General features: G+C 50.7%; 1 protein-coding gene and 1 pseudogene across 1 annotated transcript; one reads left to right on the top strand and one right to left on the bottom strand.

The window, feature by feature from the left end:
- LOC132807247 (zinc finger protein 721-like) overlaps positions 1-17325 on the top strand; it is a 145380-nt pseudogene that overhangs the window by 120076 nt on the left and 7979 nt on the right.
- Positions 2188-5593, bottom strand: LOC132807254 (zinc finger protein 16-like). The gene is made up of 2 exons (XM_060821521.1): positions 4336-5593; positions 2188-3176 (listed from the first exon to the last, which is right to left on the bottom strand). The coding sequence occupies exon 1, from the start codon at positions 5358-5360 to the stop codon at positions 4350-4352; it is 1011 nt and encodes a 336-aa protein (XP_060677504.1). The 5' UTR covers positions 5361-5593; the 3' UTR covers positions 2188-3176; positions 4336-4349.

The following is a 17325-nucleotide window of genomic DNA, read 5'->3' as shown; positions in this document are numbered from 1 at the left end:
CATCCCCATATAAGTCCCCTCTCTTCCCCAGTAAATAGTATATTCAAAATAGTCATTAACTCAGCCCACATATACAGACTGGGCCTCAAAAATAGATCAATTTGTTCTGACAATCCTACCGGATTCTCAACCAGGACCGTCATTTCCTTTTAGATGTTCCGACCTCCCCACTGGTGAGGGGGACACACACAAACCCAATCTCCTTGTCCCCTATTGGTACTTCCCGAAGGGGACAAGTCGTTACGTTCTTCCCTTTTTCTTTCTTTTAAGAAATATTACAATGTTCCTAGCTTCCCATATCCTCAAACACCAATTTATCAATTCATGCTTGACTAACTTTAAAGCCTGTTCCTAACTTGTAAACATATTTATATATTTACGTCCATTTATTCAGTATTCAATATTTAAAATGTAAAATTCATACAGTTCCCAATTTTGAAATCCACTGTGATCACCCAGTTTTAGTACCCTAATTTAGATCCAAAATTAGTTTTCTTAAGTACTCCTGACCAATCATTACTCAATTACAATACTATAGGTCGTAAAATAATCAGAGCTGTCTTACAAGAATTTGCCAATTCAAGTTAAAAAAAAAACTTCTAATGCATGAACAATTGCCAAATCCAAGGTCACAGATAATAACCATGGAAGTTTTCGTTTTTACGACAACCTACTGTTGAACTGAAACTTCAACTGTCCTCCATATATTGCTTTTATGAAAAGATAAAAGAGATTAGTTAGAATCGGATAGTAAGGCAGTCATGACTTGTAAAAGAACAGAAGTCATCAACCTTAAAAAAAAATCATGTTAAGTTTCCATAAAAATCACATTTAAAACAGTCCTGGAACTCAAGCTCCAGGGAATAAAACTTAAACATTCAATCACCGACAAACAAATGTGCATTCAAACCAGATCACAAAGGGTTAAACTTTGTCAGTTGTACAGCTCTTTTCACTCTCTCTCTCTCTTAAGGCTGCTGGGACAGATCGGCTCGCTCTCTCTCTCTTCGCTGGCTGCTGCGAGTCTCCTTACCCCTAACCCTTATTTCTCGCAATCCTTTTTCTCTATCCTTCTCTCTTGCTTTCTCTTCCCTTTTCTCTGTTTCTCTCCCCTTTGTCTTTATTACCTTCTGTCTCTCTTTATCTATCTCCCTCTTTCTCTCTCTCTCTCTTCCTGTGTCGGTCTCTCTGTATCTCTGTTTCTGTCTGTCTCTGTCCCCTGTCCTCTGTCCCTCTCCTTACCCAATGCCCCTCACTTCTAGGAATTTTAAAGTCTGTGCTACGGGGTCCTCGTTACCACCGAGTTCCACGCGTCTCCCGCGTTTATTAATTCCAAGTTCCACGCGATACCCCCACCCCTCCACGCAGGAGAATTTTTAAAATTACATAGTGTTTGGGGATGTGCAGGTTAGGGGGCATTGGCCGTGCTAAATTACCCATAGTGCCTAGGGATGTGTAGGCTAGGTGGGTTAGCCAATGGGAATTGCAGGGTTACAGGCAGAGGTCTGGGTGAGGTGTGGGTTGGATGGGCTGAAGGGCCTGCTCCTACACTGCAGGGGTTCTAAGCGTGAGATGAGGTGCTTGATGGAAACGATGGGGAAGAGGCAGTGAAAACACAACGAGACCGTTTGAAAGTGGGAGCATGACAGGAGGGGGTGGGTAAATGGGATGTGGTGAGGGAGGGGGCTTAGGAGAGAAAGAGACACAGAAAGAGAGGGTCACACACAGATACAACTGGTGAAAGTGGGGAAGATTGTGATAGGTTCAGATAAGGTGGAGGAAGAAAAGCTGTTCCCTATTCACTGATAGTGACAAGGTCAGGGGCGGCCTGAAGTTCAGGGGTTTGAGCAGGAGAGAGAGGGGGAAAACAGAGGAAAAACAGGTTTACCCAGCAAGCAGCAATATGCTGGAATCCGCTGTCACCTCAGAGAGACAGACAGACGCAGAGGCAGACGCAGAGACACAGACAGAGAGAGCCAGAGAGACAGAGACGGGGAGGTAATCAGATGAATGGCCTCCCTGTGCTGTGAGATCCAAAAGGAGCACGCGAGCAGCTGCCCCAGTGTTTCTGGCGGTCTGAGGCATCTCCCCCTCGCCCCATTACCGGTACCGCTCTCCCGTCCCGTTGGCACCCTCCCGGTGAACAGCCCACTCTCCCAATGCACTCAAGCTGCCCCTTCCCCCCCCCCCCCCCGGGGGCTGGAAGAGGACGGAACAGCCCGTTCCGGAGCGGGGCTCGGGAACGCTGCCCATGTCCGCGACGCCCTTTCCGCGAAAGGAAACAAAAAGGACAACAGACAGGGGACCACCCGCATCAACGGGAATGACAACATTTCACCCTCAGACAAGGCTTTGTCAAGAGATGTACAGCACGGAAACAGACCCTTCGGTCTAACCCGTCCATACCGACCAAATATCCCAACCCAAACTAGTCCCACCTGCCAGCACCCGGCCCATATCCCTCCAAACCCTTCCTATTCATGTACCCATCCAAATGCCTCTTAAATGTTGCAATTGTACCAGCCTCCACCACATCCTCTGGCAGCTCATTCCATACACACACCACCTTCTGTATTAAAACGTTGCCCTGTAGGTCTCTTTTATATCTTCCCCTCTCACCCTAAACCTATGCCCTCTAGTTCTGGATTCCCCAACCCCAGGGAAAAGACTTTGCCTATTTATCCTATCCATGCCGGTCATAATTTTGTAAACCTCTATAAGGTCATCCCTCAGCCTCCGACGCTCCAGGGAAAACAGCCCCAGCCTGTTCAGCCTCTCCCTGTAGCTCAGATCCTCCAACCCTGGCAACATCCTTGTAAATCTTTTCTGAACCCTTCCAAGTTTCGCAACAGCGGGAAGACCCAGAAATGGAAAAGACTGAAGGGGGAAGTCAGCGGTAAATCTTTTGAAGAGGTTACAAAGGAGAGACCTCTATCTGCAGCGGGAATGACCCCCACAGTAGCAGGTCGAGGTGGACGGCATTTAAGGAGAAGCTGGTTACAGACGTCAGGGAGAAAGGAACTGAAGGGAATGCTGCTGTAAGGGAAATCAAGTGTGAGCGAGTGAAGGGGAGGTGCGTAGAGGCTCACATGGGTCAGAAATACTGAGAGAGACCAGTTGAGCTGAAGGACCTGACTGGAGACTCAATGGGTCAGAGAGTGAAATCTTGGATCCACCTGCAAGAGAAGGAGAAACACGTGATTTACCTTCCAGGATTAAGCAAGCCCCGCAGATTCTGCAGATCACTTTATTGGTCAGAGCACTGAGTATAGGGGTTGGGGTCTGGACAGGACGTTGGTTAGGCCACTTTTGGAATACACAGGAACCTCGATTATCCAAAGGACACATGCAGGGTGTATTTCAGTCGCTTGACGATTAGATCCCTTACAGTGTGGAAACAGGCCCAACCAGTCCACACTGACCCTCCGAAGAGTAACCCACCCAGACCCATTTCCCTCTGACTAATGTACCTAACACTACGGGCAATTTAGCATGGCCAATTCACCCTGACCTGCACATATTTGGACTGTGGGACGGAACCGGAGCACTAGGAGGAAACCCACGCAGACGCGGGGAGAATGTGCAAACTCCACACAGTCTGTCGCCTGAGGCAGGAATGAAACCCGGGTCCCTGGTACTGTGAGGTAGCAGCGCTAACCACTGAGCCACCGTGCTGGTTCATCTAATTCTGGATAATCGAAGTTCCTCTGTATTATGTGCACTTCTGGTCTATCGGAAGGATGTTGCAAAACTTGAAAGGGTTCAGAAAGATTGACAAGGATGTTGCCAGGGTTGGAGGGTTTGAGCTACAGGGAGAGGCTGAACAGGCTGGGGTTGTCTTCCCTGGAACGTCGGAGGCTGAGGGTTGACTTTAAGAGAGGTTTATAAAATCATGAGGGGCATGGATAGGGATAGACAAAGTCTTTTGCCAGAACTAGAGGGCATAGGTTTAGGGTGAGAGGGGAAAGATTTTAAAAGGGTCCTAAGGGGCAACATTTTTCACACAGAGGGTGGTGTGTGCGCGTGTGGAATGAGCTGCCAGAGGAAGTGGTGGAGGCTGGTACAATTGCAACATTTAAAAGGCATCCACTTGGGTATCTGTGTAAGGAGAGGTTTGGAGGGATAGGGCCAATTGCTGGCAAATGGGACTTGATTAGTTGAGGATATGGAGGAGTTGGAGCGAAGGGTCTGTTTCTGTGTTGTACATCTCCACTTCAGGAGGAAATGCGCAGTCGCAGGCTCGCAGAGCCACTGGATGCCAAGGGGATGAGAGCACAGCAACTGCAGTGACCCTCCCCCATCCCACCCAGGGTTCAGCCCTGGGCGGTGACTCACAGCGGCTGGCCCCGTCACTTGTGCCCCCGCTGGTGCCGCAGCAGGTGCTGAGAGGAAGCGAAGCCCCTCCCGCAGACGGGGCAGGTGAAGGGCCGCTCCCCGGTGTGGACCTGCTGGTGTGAGAACAGGTGGGACGACTGGGTGAAGCCCTTGCCGCAGACGGAGCAGGTGAAGGGCCGCTCCCCGGTGTGAAGCCGCTGGTGCCGCAGCAGGGTGGACGAGTGAGAGAAGCTCTTGCCGCAGACGGAGCAGGTGAAGGGACGCTCCCCGGTGTGAAGCCGCTGGTACCGCAGCAGGGTGGACGAGCGGGTGAAGCTCTTGCCGCAGACCGAGCAGCTGAACGGCCGCTCCCCCGTGTGGACCCGCTGGTGGGTTAGCAGGTCGGACGAGCGGGCGAAGCCCTTGCCGCAGACAGAGCAGGTGAAGGGCCACTCCCCGGTGTGGACCTGCTGGTGCTGCAGCAGGTTGGACGACTGGGTAAAGCTCTTGCCGCAGACCGAGCAGCTGAATGGACTCTCCCCGGTGTGGACCCGCTGGTGGGTCAGCAGGTGGGAGGAGTCGGTGAAGCCCTTGCCACAGACGCAGCAGGTGAAGGGCCGCTCCCCGGTGTGGAGCCGCTGGTGCCGCAGCAGGTTGGACAACTGGGTAAAGCTCTTGCCGCAGACCGAGCAGCTGAACGGCCTCTCCCCGGTGTGGACCCGCTGGTGGGTCAGCAGGTGGGAGGAGTCGGTGAAGCCCTTGCCGCAGATGGAGCAGGTGAAGGGCCGCTCCCTGGTGTGAACCCGCTGGTGGGTCAGCAGGGTGGACGACTGGGTGAAGCACTTGCCGCAGACGGGGCAGGTGAAGGGCCGCTCGCCGGTGTGGAAACGCTGGTGGGTCAGCAGGATAGACGACTGGGTGAAGCCCTTCCCGCACTCGGAGCAGCTGAACGGCCTCTCCCCAGTGTGGACACGGCGGTGGATCTCCAGCACGGAGGGGGAGCGGAATCCTTTCCCGCAATCCCCACACTTCCACGGTTTCGCCATGGCGTGCGGAATGCCTCCTGAGACTTCCTTTCCCCACAGTGGGCAAACTGGCTCAGGCACGTGCCCCTGTGGTTCAGGTGAAGACGATACTTTAAGAGCCTACTGAAGCAGACAAAAACGTTCAAAGAATTTTCCCCTTCTGGACTGAAAGAGGGACGTCTCTCCTGTCCCACGAATCAAGGGGCTCTGTCAGACCTTCACATGGTACTCCGTTGGGGAGCTCTACCTGCAAAGCTGCTCTTCTCATATCCTGTGAAAAAGGGGATTACAAAAGTCATTGCTGCCTGCACATGACAGGAATTCAGAACAGACCATTCTAGTTTCTGTAGAACTTCCCTAAAACAATCAAGTTACAATATACAGATGCCAGTGTTGGGCTGGGGTGTACAAAGGTAAAAAAAAAATCACACATCACCAGGTTGTAGTCCATTAGATTTGTTTAGAAGTTCGAGCTTTCAGAGCTCTGCACCTTCATCAGGTAGCTAGTAAAACCTCCAGGCGAAAAAGACAGCAGATGCTGGAGATCAGAGTGGTGCTGGAAAAGCACAGCAGGTCAGGCAGCATCCGAGGAGTAGGGAAAAAAAAAATCGACGTTTCGGGCAAAAGCCCTTCATCAGGAATGAGGAAAGAATGAGGACACTTTCCTCATTCCTGAAGAAGGGCTCATACCCGAAACGTCGAATCTCCTGTTCCTTGGATGCTGCCTGACCTGCTGAGCTTTTCCAGCAACACATTTTCAGCTCTGATCTCCAGCATCTGCAGACCTCACTTTCTCCTATAACCTAGAGTTGTGTGATTTTTAACTTTAAGAAGTGTTGCAAATCTCCCCCCCACCCCCACCCCCACCACACACACACACACACACACACACACACACACACACACACTTTTCTTCAATTCTCACTCTGCTGTTTCTGATATTACCCATCCCCCAGTATTGTCCAGAAAGGGACTTATTACCTAAAAAAGCTGTAAATCTCCATCCCACACACTCTTTAACTCTTGCTGTACCTAATATCCCACCTCCCCCCCATGCTCCAGCAGGGTCTGACTGATGCTCATTGACTGAGCCACACTCACCTCTTCCTGGACACAGGGACCCTCCAGACCAACACAACATCAGCTCCCCTTGACCCCCCCCCGCAATGGCGCATGTGCAGGAGCAACCGGTCACGTGAATCGAGGAACCGCTGTCGTCACAGAGGCCGCGCGTTGATTTGACGGACCGCCCGCCCGTGCGGCGTTCCAGCCTTTCCCATTGGTCCACCGCGCCGTGCGTCACGCGGCGGCACTGGTCTTTGTGACACCCACGCGACCTCTCTCCTCCACTACCCTCACGTGCCCCTCCCTTAACCTTGACAGGGGGAGGCATGACCAATGGGGAGCCTTGGAGGACCGGAAGGAAGGCTGGTCCTCCTACCAATCAGAGCATCCCGTCAGTGTCTGAATGCGGAAGTTGGATCATGAGCTCCTGCTGCTCTCTCTCTCTCTGAATGAAGATTGAGTGTTACCCCAGACTGCACCAACCTCTGTGAGTACAGCACCCTCTCTTCCATTTCTTTTCTCATTTTGGGATTAAACTGTTGGTTTGTAGGAAGTGAAGTGAAAGGAGGTGAACTCAGGAAAGGTGCATATGCTGGATGCATTGGTCTGGATCGCTGTCTGTGTCTCTCTCGTGTCCTTCATCACGAATTGCGGAGGGGGAGGGGGGTGGGGGTTTGGGAGTGTGGAAAGGGTGCTGAGAGATAAATAGGAAGGTGGGAGTGGGGCTGGGGGTAAGGTAGATGCAGGTTGTGGGGGGGGAGGTGATGGCGACAGGGTGGAGCAGATTGGTGGGAAGGAAGATGGACAGGTGGGACAGTTCAAGAGGGTGGTGCTGAGTTGGAGGGTTGGAGCTGGGGTGGGAGGGGGGAGGGAATGTGAGGAAACTGATGATATCGATGTTGATGCCATGTGGTTTCAGGGTCCTAGGCCACCTGATACCTGGAGGAAGAATGCCTCTGCATTGGGACCCTCCAACCATACGGGATCAATATTGATTTCACCAGTTTCCTCATTCCCCTCCCCCCGGCCCCTGCCCAATCCCAGATACAACCCTCGAACTTGGGACTGCTCTTTTGAACTGTCCCACCTGTCCATCTGCCTTCCCATCTATCTGCTCCACCCTCCTGTCTGACCTGTCACCTTCTTCCCCTGCTTTCATCTACCCATAGCATTCTCAGCTCCCTTCCCCCAGTCCCACCTCCCTCCCATTTATCTCTCAGTCCCTTTGTGCCCACCCCACATTCCTAATCAAGGGGTTATGCCAAAAACGTCAAACCTCCTGGTCCTCAGATGCTGGCTGACCTGCTGTACTCTTGCAGCACCAGACATTTTGGTGCTTATTTGTCTGGATGTTCTGATGTGACCCATTCGCAGATGTGAAGTCACATTTGAGAAAAACTCCTCCATGGAATGTGGGCTTTCTTTTTGGCAAGGCCAACAATGTTTTTGTCACTAACTGGCCTTCAGACAAGAGGATTGCCAGACTTTAGGGGGCATTTTAAAAGTCAAGCACGTGAGCCGTCATATGCAAGCAGCACCAAGTTAACGCTGACGGATTTCCTTCCCTGAAGAGCGTTATTGAATCAAATGGGTTTTCAGAAAAGTTTCATTCTCTCAATGACTGAGACTAGTTTTCAATTCAGATTTTTAAAAAAATTTAAATTTAATTTCCCCAATGTTTGTTTTTACTGGTATTTGAACCCATGAGCCCAGATTATTTGCCTGGGGCCTCTGGATTGCTGGTCCAGTGTTGTTGTTATAACATCACTGACTCACCTGGACAGCATTGAGAGTCATACAGATGTATAGCACACAAAGAGACCCTATGTGCAACTGGTGCATGCCGAGCACATAGCCAAAATTGATCTAGTCCAATGTGCCAGCACGTCCCTCCACACCCTTCCCATTCACATTCCCATCCAGATGCCTTTCAAATGTTGCAATTGTCCCAGCCTCCACCACTTCCTCTGGCAGCTCATTCCATACACGCACCACCCTCTGACTGACAAAGTTGCCCCTTAGGTCCTTTTTATGTCTTTTCCCCTCTCACCTCTAGTTCTGGACTCTCCCACCCCAGGGAAAAGACCTTGTCTATTCACCCTATCCATGCCCCTCATCATTTTATAAACCTCAATAAGGTCACCCCTCAGCCTCCGATGCTCGAGGGAAAACAGCCCCAGCTTATTTAGCCACTCCCTGTAGCTCAAACCCTGGCAACATCTTTGTAAACATTTTCTGAACCCTTTCAAGTTTCATTTAACTGTACAGTAAAAATCATACTGGACAGGGATATATCTCGTGTTACTCTGCAATATGTATTTATTTATGGTTGTATAAATTTGATTTATAATTTATTTCTAGTTATATCATAGAGTGTTGTAGCCATGTTATGTATTCAAAGTTTGGGAGAAGATAGTAGTGTTATGGATGCGGATCATTAGCTGTTTTCCTGTTTGTCCTATGTAGTGTTTTGTGCAGTTCTTATTGTGCACAAAATCCCATGCAAGGACTGCACAAAACACTACATAGGACAAACAGGAAGACAGCTAACGATCCGCATCCATGAATACCAACTAGCCACGAAACGACACGACCAGCTATCCTTGGTAGCCATACACGCAGATGACAATCAACATGAATTCGACTGGGACAACGCTGCTATTATAGGACAAGCCAAACCGAGAACAGCCAGGGAATTCCTAGAGGCATGGCACTCATCCACAGATTCAATCAATAAGCTCATCGACCTGGACCCAATATACCGGCCACTGCAGCTGACAGCTGGAACTGACAACCGGAAGCGGGCAGAGACAAACCTCTATAAATGCCGGAGGAAAGATCACAGAAGCGCTTCACAGGAGGCTCCCAAGCACTGAGGATGTCACCTAGACAGGGGACGAAGCGTCTGCAATACAAACTCCCAGTTCGGCGAACAGAACCACAACATGTCATGTATTTCCAGTCATACCCGTTACAGGACAGGAGAATACTGGGCTCAACGCTGACTCTGTAGATGAATCTAGTCAGACTCATTCCTCTCTATATCCAGAGAGTCCTGTAAGTGTATTCCTCTATAGGGTCCCTCCAGTCTCACTTGGGTATTGAGCGACTCCACTACAGTCATCCTCAGAGCGAGCATGTTCTAGGTCTTGTTACCAAAGCAAAGTTCTTGCTCTGATTCTCTTCTTCCCCCCCCCCCCCCACCCCCCCCACCCCGCCCCGCCAACATCTTGGTCTGTCAATATGGTAGAAAGAGAGGTGGGGGGGGGCAGATAACTAGGTTAGCAAACTGCATGAGGGTGGTATGATGGCTCAATAGGTAGCACCGATGCCTCATAGTGCCAGGGACCTGGGTTCAATTCCAGCCTCGGGCGACTCTCCGTGTGGGTTTCCCCCGAGTGCTCTGGTTTCCTCCCACAGTCCAACCTTGTGCAGGTGAGGGTGGGTTGGCCGTGCTAAATTGCCCAGAGTGTTCAGGGATGTGTAGCTTAGGTGCACGTGTCAGGGGTAAATATAGGGGAATGGGTCTGGGTGGGATACTCATCACAGGGTCGGTCTGGATTTGTTGGGTCGGTCTGGACTTGTTGGGCCGAAGGGCCTGTTTCCACACTGTAGGGGTTCTAATTCTTAACTTCTCTTGGAGCTAGATCTGCCAAATGTCAGGAATCAGAACAATTGGGACATTGTTCCATCTTCAGGGAACAATGGGCCTGAACACACAGATCTCTCTCTACATCAGTTTTCCCCAGGACTTTTCCATTTACTGTATAGTTTGCTCTAGAATTGGATCTTCCAAAATACATCACCTCACATTTGTCTGGATTGAACTCCATCTGCCATTTCTCTGCCCAACTCTCCAGTCTATTCTCCATTCTGCTGTATTCTCTGACAGTCCTCTTCACTATCTGCTACTCCACCAATCTTAGTGTCAACTGCAAACTTGCTAATGAGGCAACCTACACCTTCCTCCAAATCATTTAGATATATCACAAACAGCAGTGCTCCCAGCACGGAGCCCTGTGGGACACCACTGGTCACCGTCTCAGTTTTGAGAAACTCCCTTCCAATACTACTCCCTGTCTCCTGTTTCCCAACCAGTTCTCTATCCATCTAGCTAGAATACCCTGGACCCCATGTGATTTCACCTTTTCCATCAGCCGACCATGGGGAACCTTGTCAAATGCCCAAGTCCATGTCTATGACATCTGCAGCCCTTCCCTCATCAATCAATTTTGTCATTTCCTCGTAGAATTCTATTAAGTTGCTAAGACATGACCTTCCCTAAACAAAACCATGCTGCCTATCACTCATAAGCTCATTTTCTTCCAAATGTAAATAGATCTTATCCCTCAGTATCTTCTCCAGCAGCTTCCCTACCACTGACATCCAGCTCACAGGTCTGTAATTACCTGGATTATCCCTGCGACCCTTCTGAAACAAGGGGAAAACATTATCAATTCTCCAGTCCTCTGGGACCTCACCTGTGTTCAAGGAAGCTGCAAAGATATCTGTTAAGGCCCAAACTATTTCCTCTCTTGCTTCCCTCAGTAACCTGGGATAGATCCCATCAGGACCTGGGGACTTTGACCACCTTAATGCCTTTTTAGAATACCCATCACTTCCTCCTCCTTATGCCGACTTGCCCTAGAGTATTCAAAGATCTATCCCTAACGTCAACATCCACCATGTCCCTCTCCTCAGTTAAACCTGACACAAAGTACTCATTAAGAAACTTGCCCATTTTCTCTGACTCCACACACATCTTTCCTCCTTCGTCCTTGAGTGGGCCCACCCTTTCTCTAGTTACCCTCTTGCTCCTTCTATATGAATAAAAGGCTTTGGGGTTGTCCTTAACCTTGCTCGCTAAGGATATCTCATCGCCCCTTTTAACCCTCTTAATTCCTCATTTCAGATTGGAAGAATATCGGGAAAGTAGGACCAAAGCTTTGTCTGTCTTCAGTCGCCTAGACCTTATGTATGCTTCCTTTTTCCTCTCAGCAAGTCTCACAATTTCACCTGTCATCCATGGTTCCCTAATCTTGCCAATTCCATCCCTCATTTTCACAGAGACATCTCTCTCCTGAACTCGAATCAATTCTCTTTAAGAGCCTCCCAAATATCGAATATGGATTTTCCTTCAAAAAGCTGCTCCCAATCCACACTTCCCCAGCGCCTGCTGAATTTGGGTATAGTTGGCCTTTCCCCAATAAGCACTCTTCCTTTCGGACCACTCTCGTCTTTGTCCATGAGTATTCTAAACCTTACGGAATTGTGATCCCTATCCCCAATGTAATCCCCACCTGAAACTTCACCCACCTGGCCGGGTTCATTCCCCAACACCAGGTTCAATATGGCCCCTTCCCGAGTTGAACTATTTACATACTACTCTGGAAACCCTCCTGGATTCTCCTTACAAATTCTGCTCCTCTAACAGTAAGTGAATCCCAGTCAATGTTGGGAAAATTAAAATCTCCTCTCACCACCACCTATCCTACATCTTTCCATGATCTGTTTATATATTTGTACCACTATCTCACGCTCACTATTGGGAGGCCTGTAGTATAGCCCCAACATTGTTACTGCACCCTTCCTATTTCTGAGCTCTGCTGAAAATGTTAAAGCACAGCAGGTTAGGCAGCATCTAAGGAATAGGAAATTCGACGTTTCGAGCATAAGCCCTTCATCAGGAATGAGGCGAGTTTGCCAAGCAGGCTAAGATAAAAGGTAGGGAGGAGGGACTTGGGGGAGGGGCGATGGAGATGTGATAGGTGGAAGGAGGTCAAGGTGAGGGTGATAGGCCGGAGTGGGGTGGGGGCGGAGAGGTCAGGAAGGAGATTGCAGGTTAGGAGGGCGGTGCTGAGTTGAGGGAACCGACTGAGACAAGGTGGGAGGAGGGGAAATGAGGAAACTGGAGAAATCTGAATTCATTCCTTGTGGTTGGAGGGTTCCCAGGCGGAAGATGAGGCGCTCCTCCTCCAGCCGTCGTGTTGTTGTGTTCTGCCGGTGGAGGAGTCCAGGGACCCGCATGTCCTCGGTGGAGTGGGAGGGAGAGTTAGTGTTGAGCCATGGGGTGGTTGGGTTGGTTGGTCCGGGCATCCCAGAGGTGTTCTCTGAAGCGTTCCGCAAGTAGGCGGCCTGTCTCCCCAATATAGAGGAGGCCACATCGGGTGCAGCGGATGCAATAGATGATGTGTGTGGAGGTACAGGTGAACTTGTGGCGGATATGGAAGGATCCCTTGGGGCCTTGGAGGGAAGTGAGTGTGGAGGTGTGGGCGCAAGTTTTACATTTCCTGCGGTTGCAGGGGAAGGTGCTGGGGGTGGAGGTTGGGTTGGTGGGGGGTGTGGACCTGACGAGGGAGTCACGAAGGGACTGGTCCTTGCGGAACGCTGATAGGGGAGGGGAGGGAAATATATCCCTGGTGGTGGGGTCCGTTTGGAGGTGGCGGAAATGACGGCGGATGATACGTTGTATACGGAGGTTGGTGGGGTGGTAGGTGAGAACCAGTGGGGTTCTGTTTTGGTGGCGGTTGGAGGAGCGGGGCTCAAGGGCGGAGGAGCAGGAAGTGGAGGAGATGCGATGGAGGGCATTGTCAATCACGTCTGGGGGGAATCTACGGTCCTTGAAGAAGGAGGCCATGTGGGCTGTGCGGTGTTGGAACTGGTCCTCCTGGGAGCAGATGCGGCGGAGACGAAGGAATTGGGAATATGGGATGGAGTTTTTACAGGGGGCAGGGTGGGAGGAGGTGTAGTCCAGGTAGCTGTGGGAGTCAGTCGGTTCATAGTAGATGTCTGTGTTGAGTCGGTCGCCCGAGATAGAGATGGAAAGGTCTAGGAAGGGGAGGGAGGAGTCTGAGACAGTCCAGGTGAATTTGAGGTCGGGATGGAAGGTGTTAGTAAAGCTGATGAACTGTTCAACCTCCTCGTGGGAGCATGAGGCAGTGCCGATACAGTCATCGATGTAGCGGAGGAAAAGGTGGGGGGTGGTGCCAGTTTAGTTGCGGAAGATGGACTGTTCCACATATCCTACGAAGAGACAGGCATAGCTGGGGCCCATGTGGGTGCCCATGGCAACTCCTTTAGTTTGGAGGAAGTGGGAGGATTGAAAAGAGAAGTTCTTCAATACACGGAAGATAACAAATGTTCATCACATTGATTCCTGAGAGGAGAGGATTCATGGATCAGGAGGGATCGAGTCGATTGGCAATGAATTCAATAGGTTTGAACAGAATGATGGGGAATCGCATGGGAACCGATAAAATTCCAGGAGGGATGGGTTCAGATTTTTGGGACATTGGGGCCCGTGCTGGGGGTGGAGGGACTATTACAAATCAGATGAGCTACACCCGGGCCAGACTGGAACTAATATCCTTGGGGTTGCTTTTGCTAACGCTGCTGGGGAGGGTTTAAACTAATGTGGCGGGGGATGGGAAACAAATGAGGAGGTTCGTGGTCAGGAAGGAGGTAGTAACTAAAGCCCGAAAGGAGGGAGATAATAAAGTCAGTGTGACAAAGGGGAAGAGTCACAGGGAACAGATGGTGAACGCAAAGGGACAGGTGGTCTCAGGTGCATTTGTTTTAATCCGATAAGTGTAGTAGGTAAGACAGATGAACTTAGGGCTTGGAGTCGTACCTGGGAGGATGATGTTATTGCTAATACTGAGACTTGGTTGAGGGAAGAGCAAGATTGGCAACTAAATATCCCAGGATATCGATGCTTCAGGTGGGATAGAGAGGGAGGTGAAGGAGTTGTATTACTGGTCAGAGAGGCTATCACAGCTGTGCTGAAGGAGGGCACTATGAAGGACTCGGGCAGTCAGGTCATATGGGAAAAGTCCTGGGGAAAACTCATGTAGAGAGAGATCTGGGTGTTCAGGCCCATTGTTCCCTGAAGATGGCAATGCAGGTCAGTAGAGTGGTCAAGGCAGCATATGGCACACTTTCCTTCATCGGACAGAGTATTGAGTACAAGAGTTGGCAGGTCATGTTACAGTTATACAAGACTTTGTTTCGGCCAGATTTGGAATACCACGTGCAGTTCTGGTCGCCACATTACCAAATGGATGTGGATGCTTTGGATAGGGTGCACAGGAGGTTCACCAGGATGTTACCTGGTATGGAGGATGCTAACTATGAAGAGAGGTTGAATAGATCAGGATTATTTTCATTGGAAAGACGGAGGTTGAGGTGGGACCAGATTGAGGCCAACAAAATCATGAGGGGTATAGACAGGGTGGAAAGCAAGAAATGTTTTTCCCCAGAGTGGAGGACTCAGTTACCTGGGGTCATGAGTTCAAAGTGAGAGGGGAAAGATTTAAGATATGTATGGAAACTTCTTTACGCAGAGGGTGCTGGGTTCCTGGAATGTGTTGCCAGCGGAGATGGTAGGGACAGGAACAATGGCGTCATTTAAGATGTATCTCAACAGATACATGAAAGGGCAGGGAGCAGAGGGATACAGATCCTGAGAAAATAGGCAGCAGGTTTAGATAGAGGATCTGGATCAGTGTAGGTTTGGAGGGCCGAAGGGCCTGTTCCTGTGCTGGAATATTCTTTATTCTATCGGGAAAAGACACCTGCCACTCACCTCATCAATGGCCCTCCTGATTTTACAAAGTGTTATAAAGTGTGCTGGACACTCAATGGAATAGAGGCTATTGTATTTGACTTTGATCTATCTGTGGCCATTGGGAAGATGTTTCCATTGGTAGGAGAGACCAGGAGACGAGGGCACAGCCTTAGACCTTTTAGAACGGAGATAAGGGGAAACCTCTTCAGACAGAGAGTGGGGAATCTGTGGAATTCACTGCCACAGGAGGCTGGGAGGCCAGGTCACGGAGGGTATTTAAGACTGAAATAGATGGGACAAACATGATTTACCATCCGGTGTGAAAGGAGTGCACTTCCTCAGCTCCTGCAGATCTTTGGCCCGGGGAACGTGCAGTCCCAGCCTCAAACAGCATCGGTCCCACGGGAAGCAAAGGGAGCGAGAGCGGCCAGTCCGGCAGAAAGGAAGCCTCGCTCCCTTCCCGCTTCACCCACTGTCTTCGAACGGGGCACAATCCCCCCACGGGCACGATCCCCCCCAGTCCTGGGTGGGATTCGCTGCAGACTTCAACTCCGTGCGATCACGTTGGGAAGGCGCCTGTGCGTCCGCAGGGTCGGCGATCGATTGAAGGCCTTGCCGCCCCCGGGGCAGGTGAGAGGCCTCTCCCTGGTGTGTGGAGGCGCCGGTGCGTCTGCAGGTGGGACAGCTGGGTGAAGGCCTTGCCACACTCGGGGCAGGGGTACGGCCTGTCCCCGGTGTGGACCCGCCGGTGCCTCAGCAGCTTGGAGGACCCAATGAAGGCCTTGCCGGACTCGGGGCAGGAAAACGGCCTCTCCCCGGTGTGACCGCGCCGGTGGTCTCCAGCTCAGAGGGGACTCGAAACCCCTTCCCGCATTCCCCACACTTCCACGGTTTCCCCACGGCGCAGGCTCCCTCCAGGTTCGACGCTCCCTCTGACGTCCCACTCTGCTGCGGGTGGCCGGCTGGCTAACTCTCCGCTCCGGTAAAGCTCCCTCCACCCTCGAACAGCGGCATCTCAGTGCTTTACCAGTCAGATCTCTGGAAGCAGGCGGGACAATCCTCCTTCTCCACTCAAAAGATCGATAAAATTCCAGTCCCAATGAGTCAAGCTGGCTGAGGCAATTAGTTCAAGATATGCAGGTAAATCCTCCTGTGAAAGCCTGTCAATTAGAAAGTCATCGCTGTCAGTATCACGTAGAATCTCAGAGTTTAACAGATCGATTTCACGGAATATTCATTCCATGCCCATAACCCAAAACCTGAGTGTCTCCATCCCACACACTCTCCCTACTGCCGTACCTTATACGCTCCCTCCCAATTTTTCTGATTCCTGACATTTGAAAGATCTAGCTCCAAGAAAAGTTAAGAATTAGAACCCCTACAGTGTGGAAACAGGCCCTTCGGCCCAACAAGTCCATACCGACCCAACAAGTCCAGACTGACCCTGTGATGAGTATCCTACCCAGACCCATTCCCCTATATTTACCCCTGACACGTGCACCTAAGCTACACATCCCTGAACACTCTGGGCAATTTAGCACGGCCAACCCACCCTCACCTGCACAAGGTTGGACTGTGGGAGGGAACCGGAGCACTCAGGGGAAACCCACACGGAGAGTCACCCGAGGCTGGAATTGAACCCAGGTCCCTGGCACTATGAGGCATCGGTGCTACCTACTGAGCCACCATGCCACCCTCATGCAGTTTGCTAACCTAGTTATCTGCCCCCCCCTCTCTTTCTACCATATTGACAGACCAAGATGTGGGGGGGGAGGGGAAAGAGAATCAGAGCAAGAACTTTGCTTTGGTAACAAGACCTAGAACATGCTCGCTCTGAGGATGACTGTAGTGGAGTCGATCAATACCCAAGTGAGACTGGAGGGACCCTATAGAAGAATACACTTACAGGACTCTGTGGATATAGAGAGGAATGAGTCTGACTAGATTCATCCACAGAGTCAGCATTGAGCCCAGTATTCTCCTGTCCTGTAAAGGGTATGACTGGAAATACATGACATGTTGTGGTTCTGTTCGCCAAGCTGGGAATGTGTGTTGCAGACGTTTCGTCCCCTGTCTAGGTGACATCCTCAGTGCTTGGGAGCCTCCTGTGAAGCGCTTCTGTGATCTTTGCTCCGGCATTTATAGTGGTTTGTCTCTGCCCGCTTCCGGTTGTCAGTTCCAGCTGTCCGCTGCAGCGGTCGGTATATTGGGTCCAGGTCGATGTGCTTATTGATTGAATCTGTGGATGAGTGCCATGCCTCTAGGAATTCCCTAGCTGTCTTCCTGTTTGTCCTATGTAGTGTTTTGTGCAGTCCTTATTGTGTACAAAATCCCATGCAAGGCCTGCACAAAACA

The sequence above is a fragment of the Hemiscyllium ocellatum genome, assembly GCF_020745735.1.
Source record: "Hemiscyllium ocellatum isolate sHemOce1 chromosome 27 unlocalized genomic scaffold, sHemOce1.pat.X.cur. SUPER_27_unloc_11, whole genome shotgun sequence".
NCBI classification, from domain to species: Eukaryota; Metazoa; Chordata; class Chondrichthyes; order Orectolobiformes; family Hemiscylliidae; genus Hemiscyllium; species Hemiscyllium ocellatum.
The sequence above is the reverse complement of the archived record's forward strand: the minus strand, read 5'-3'. Positions and strand labels throughout refer to the sequence as shown.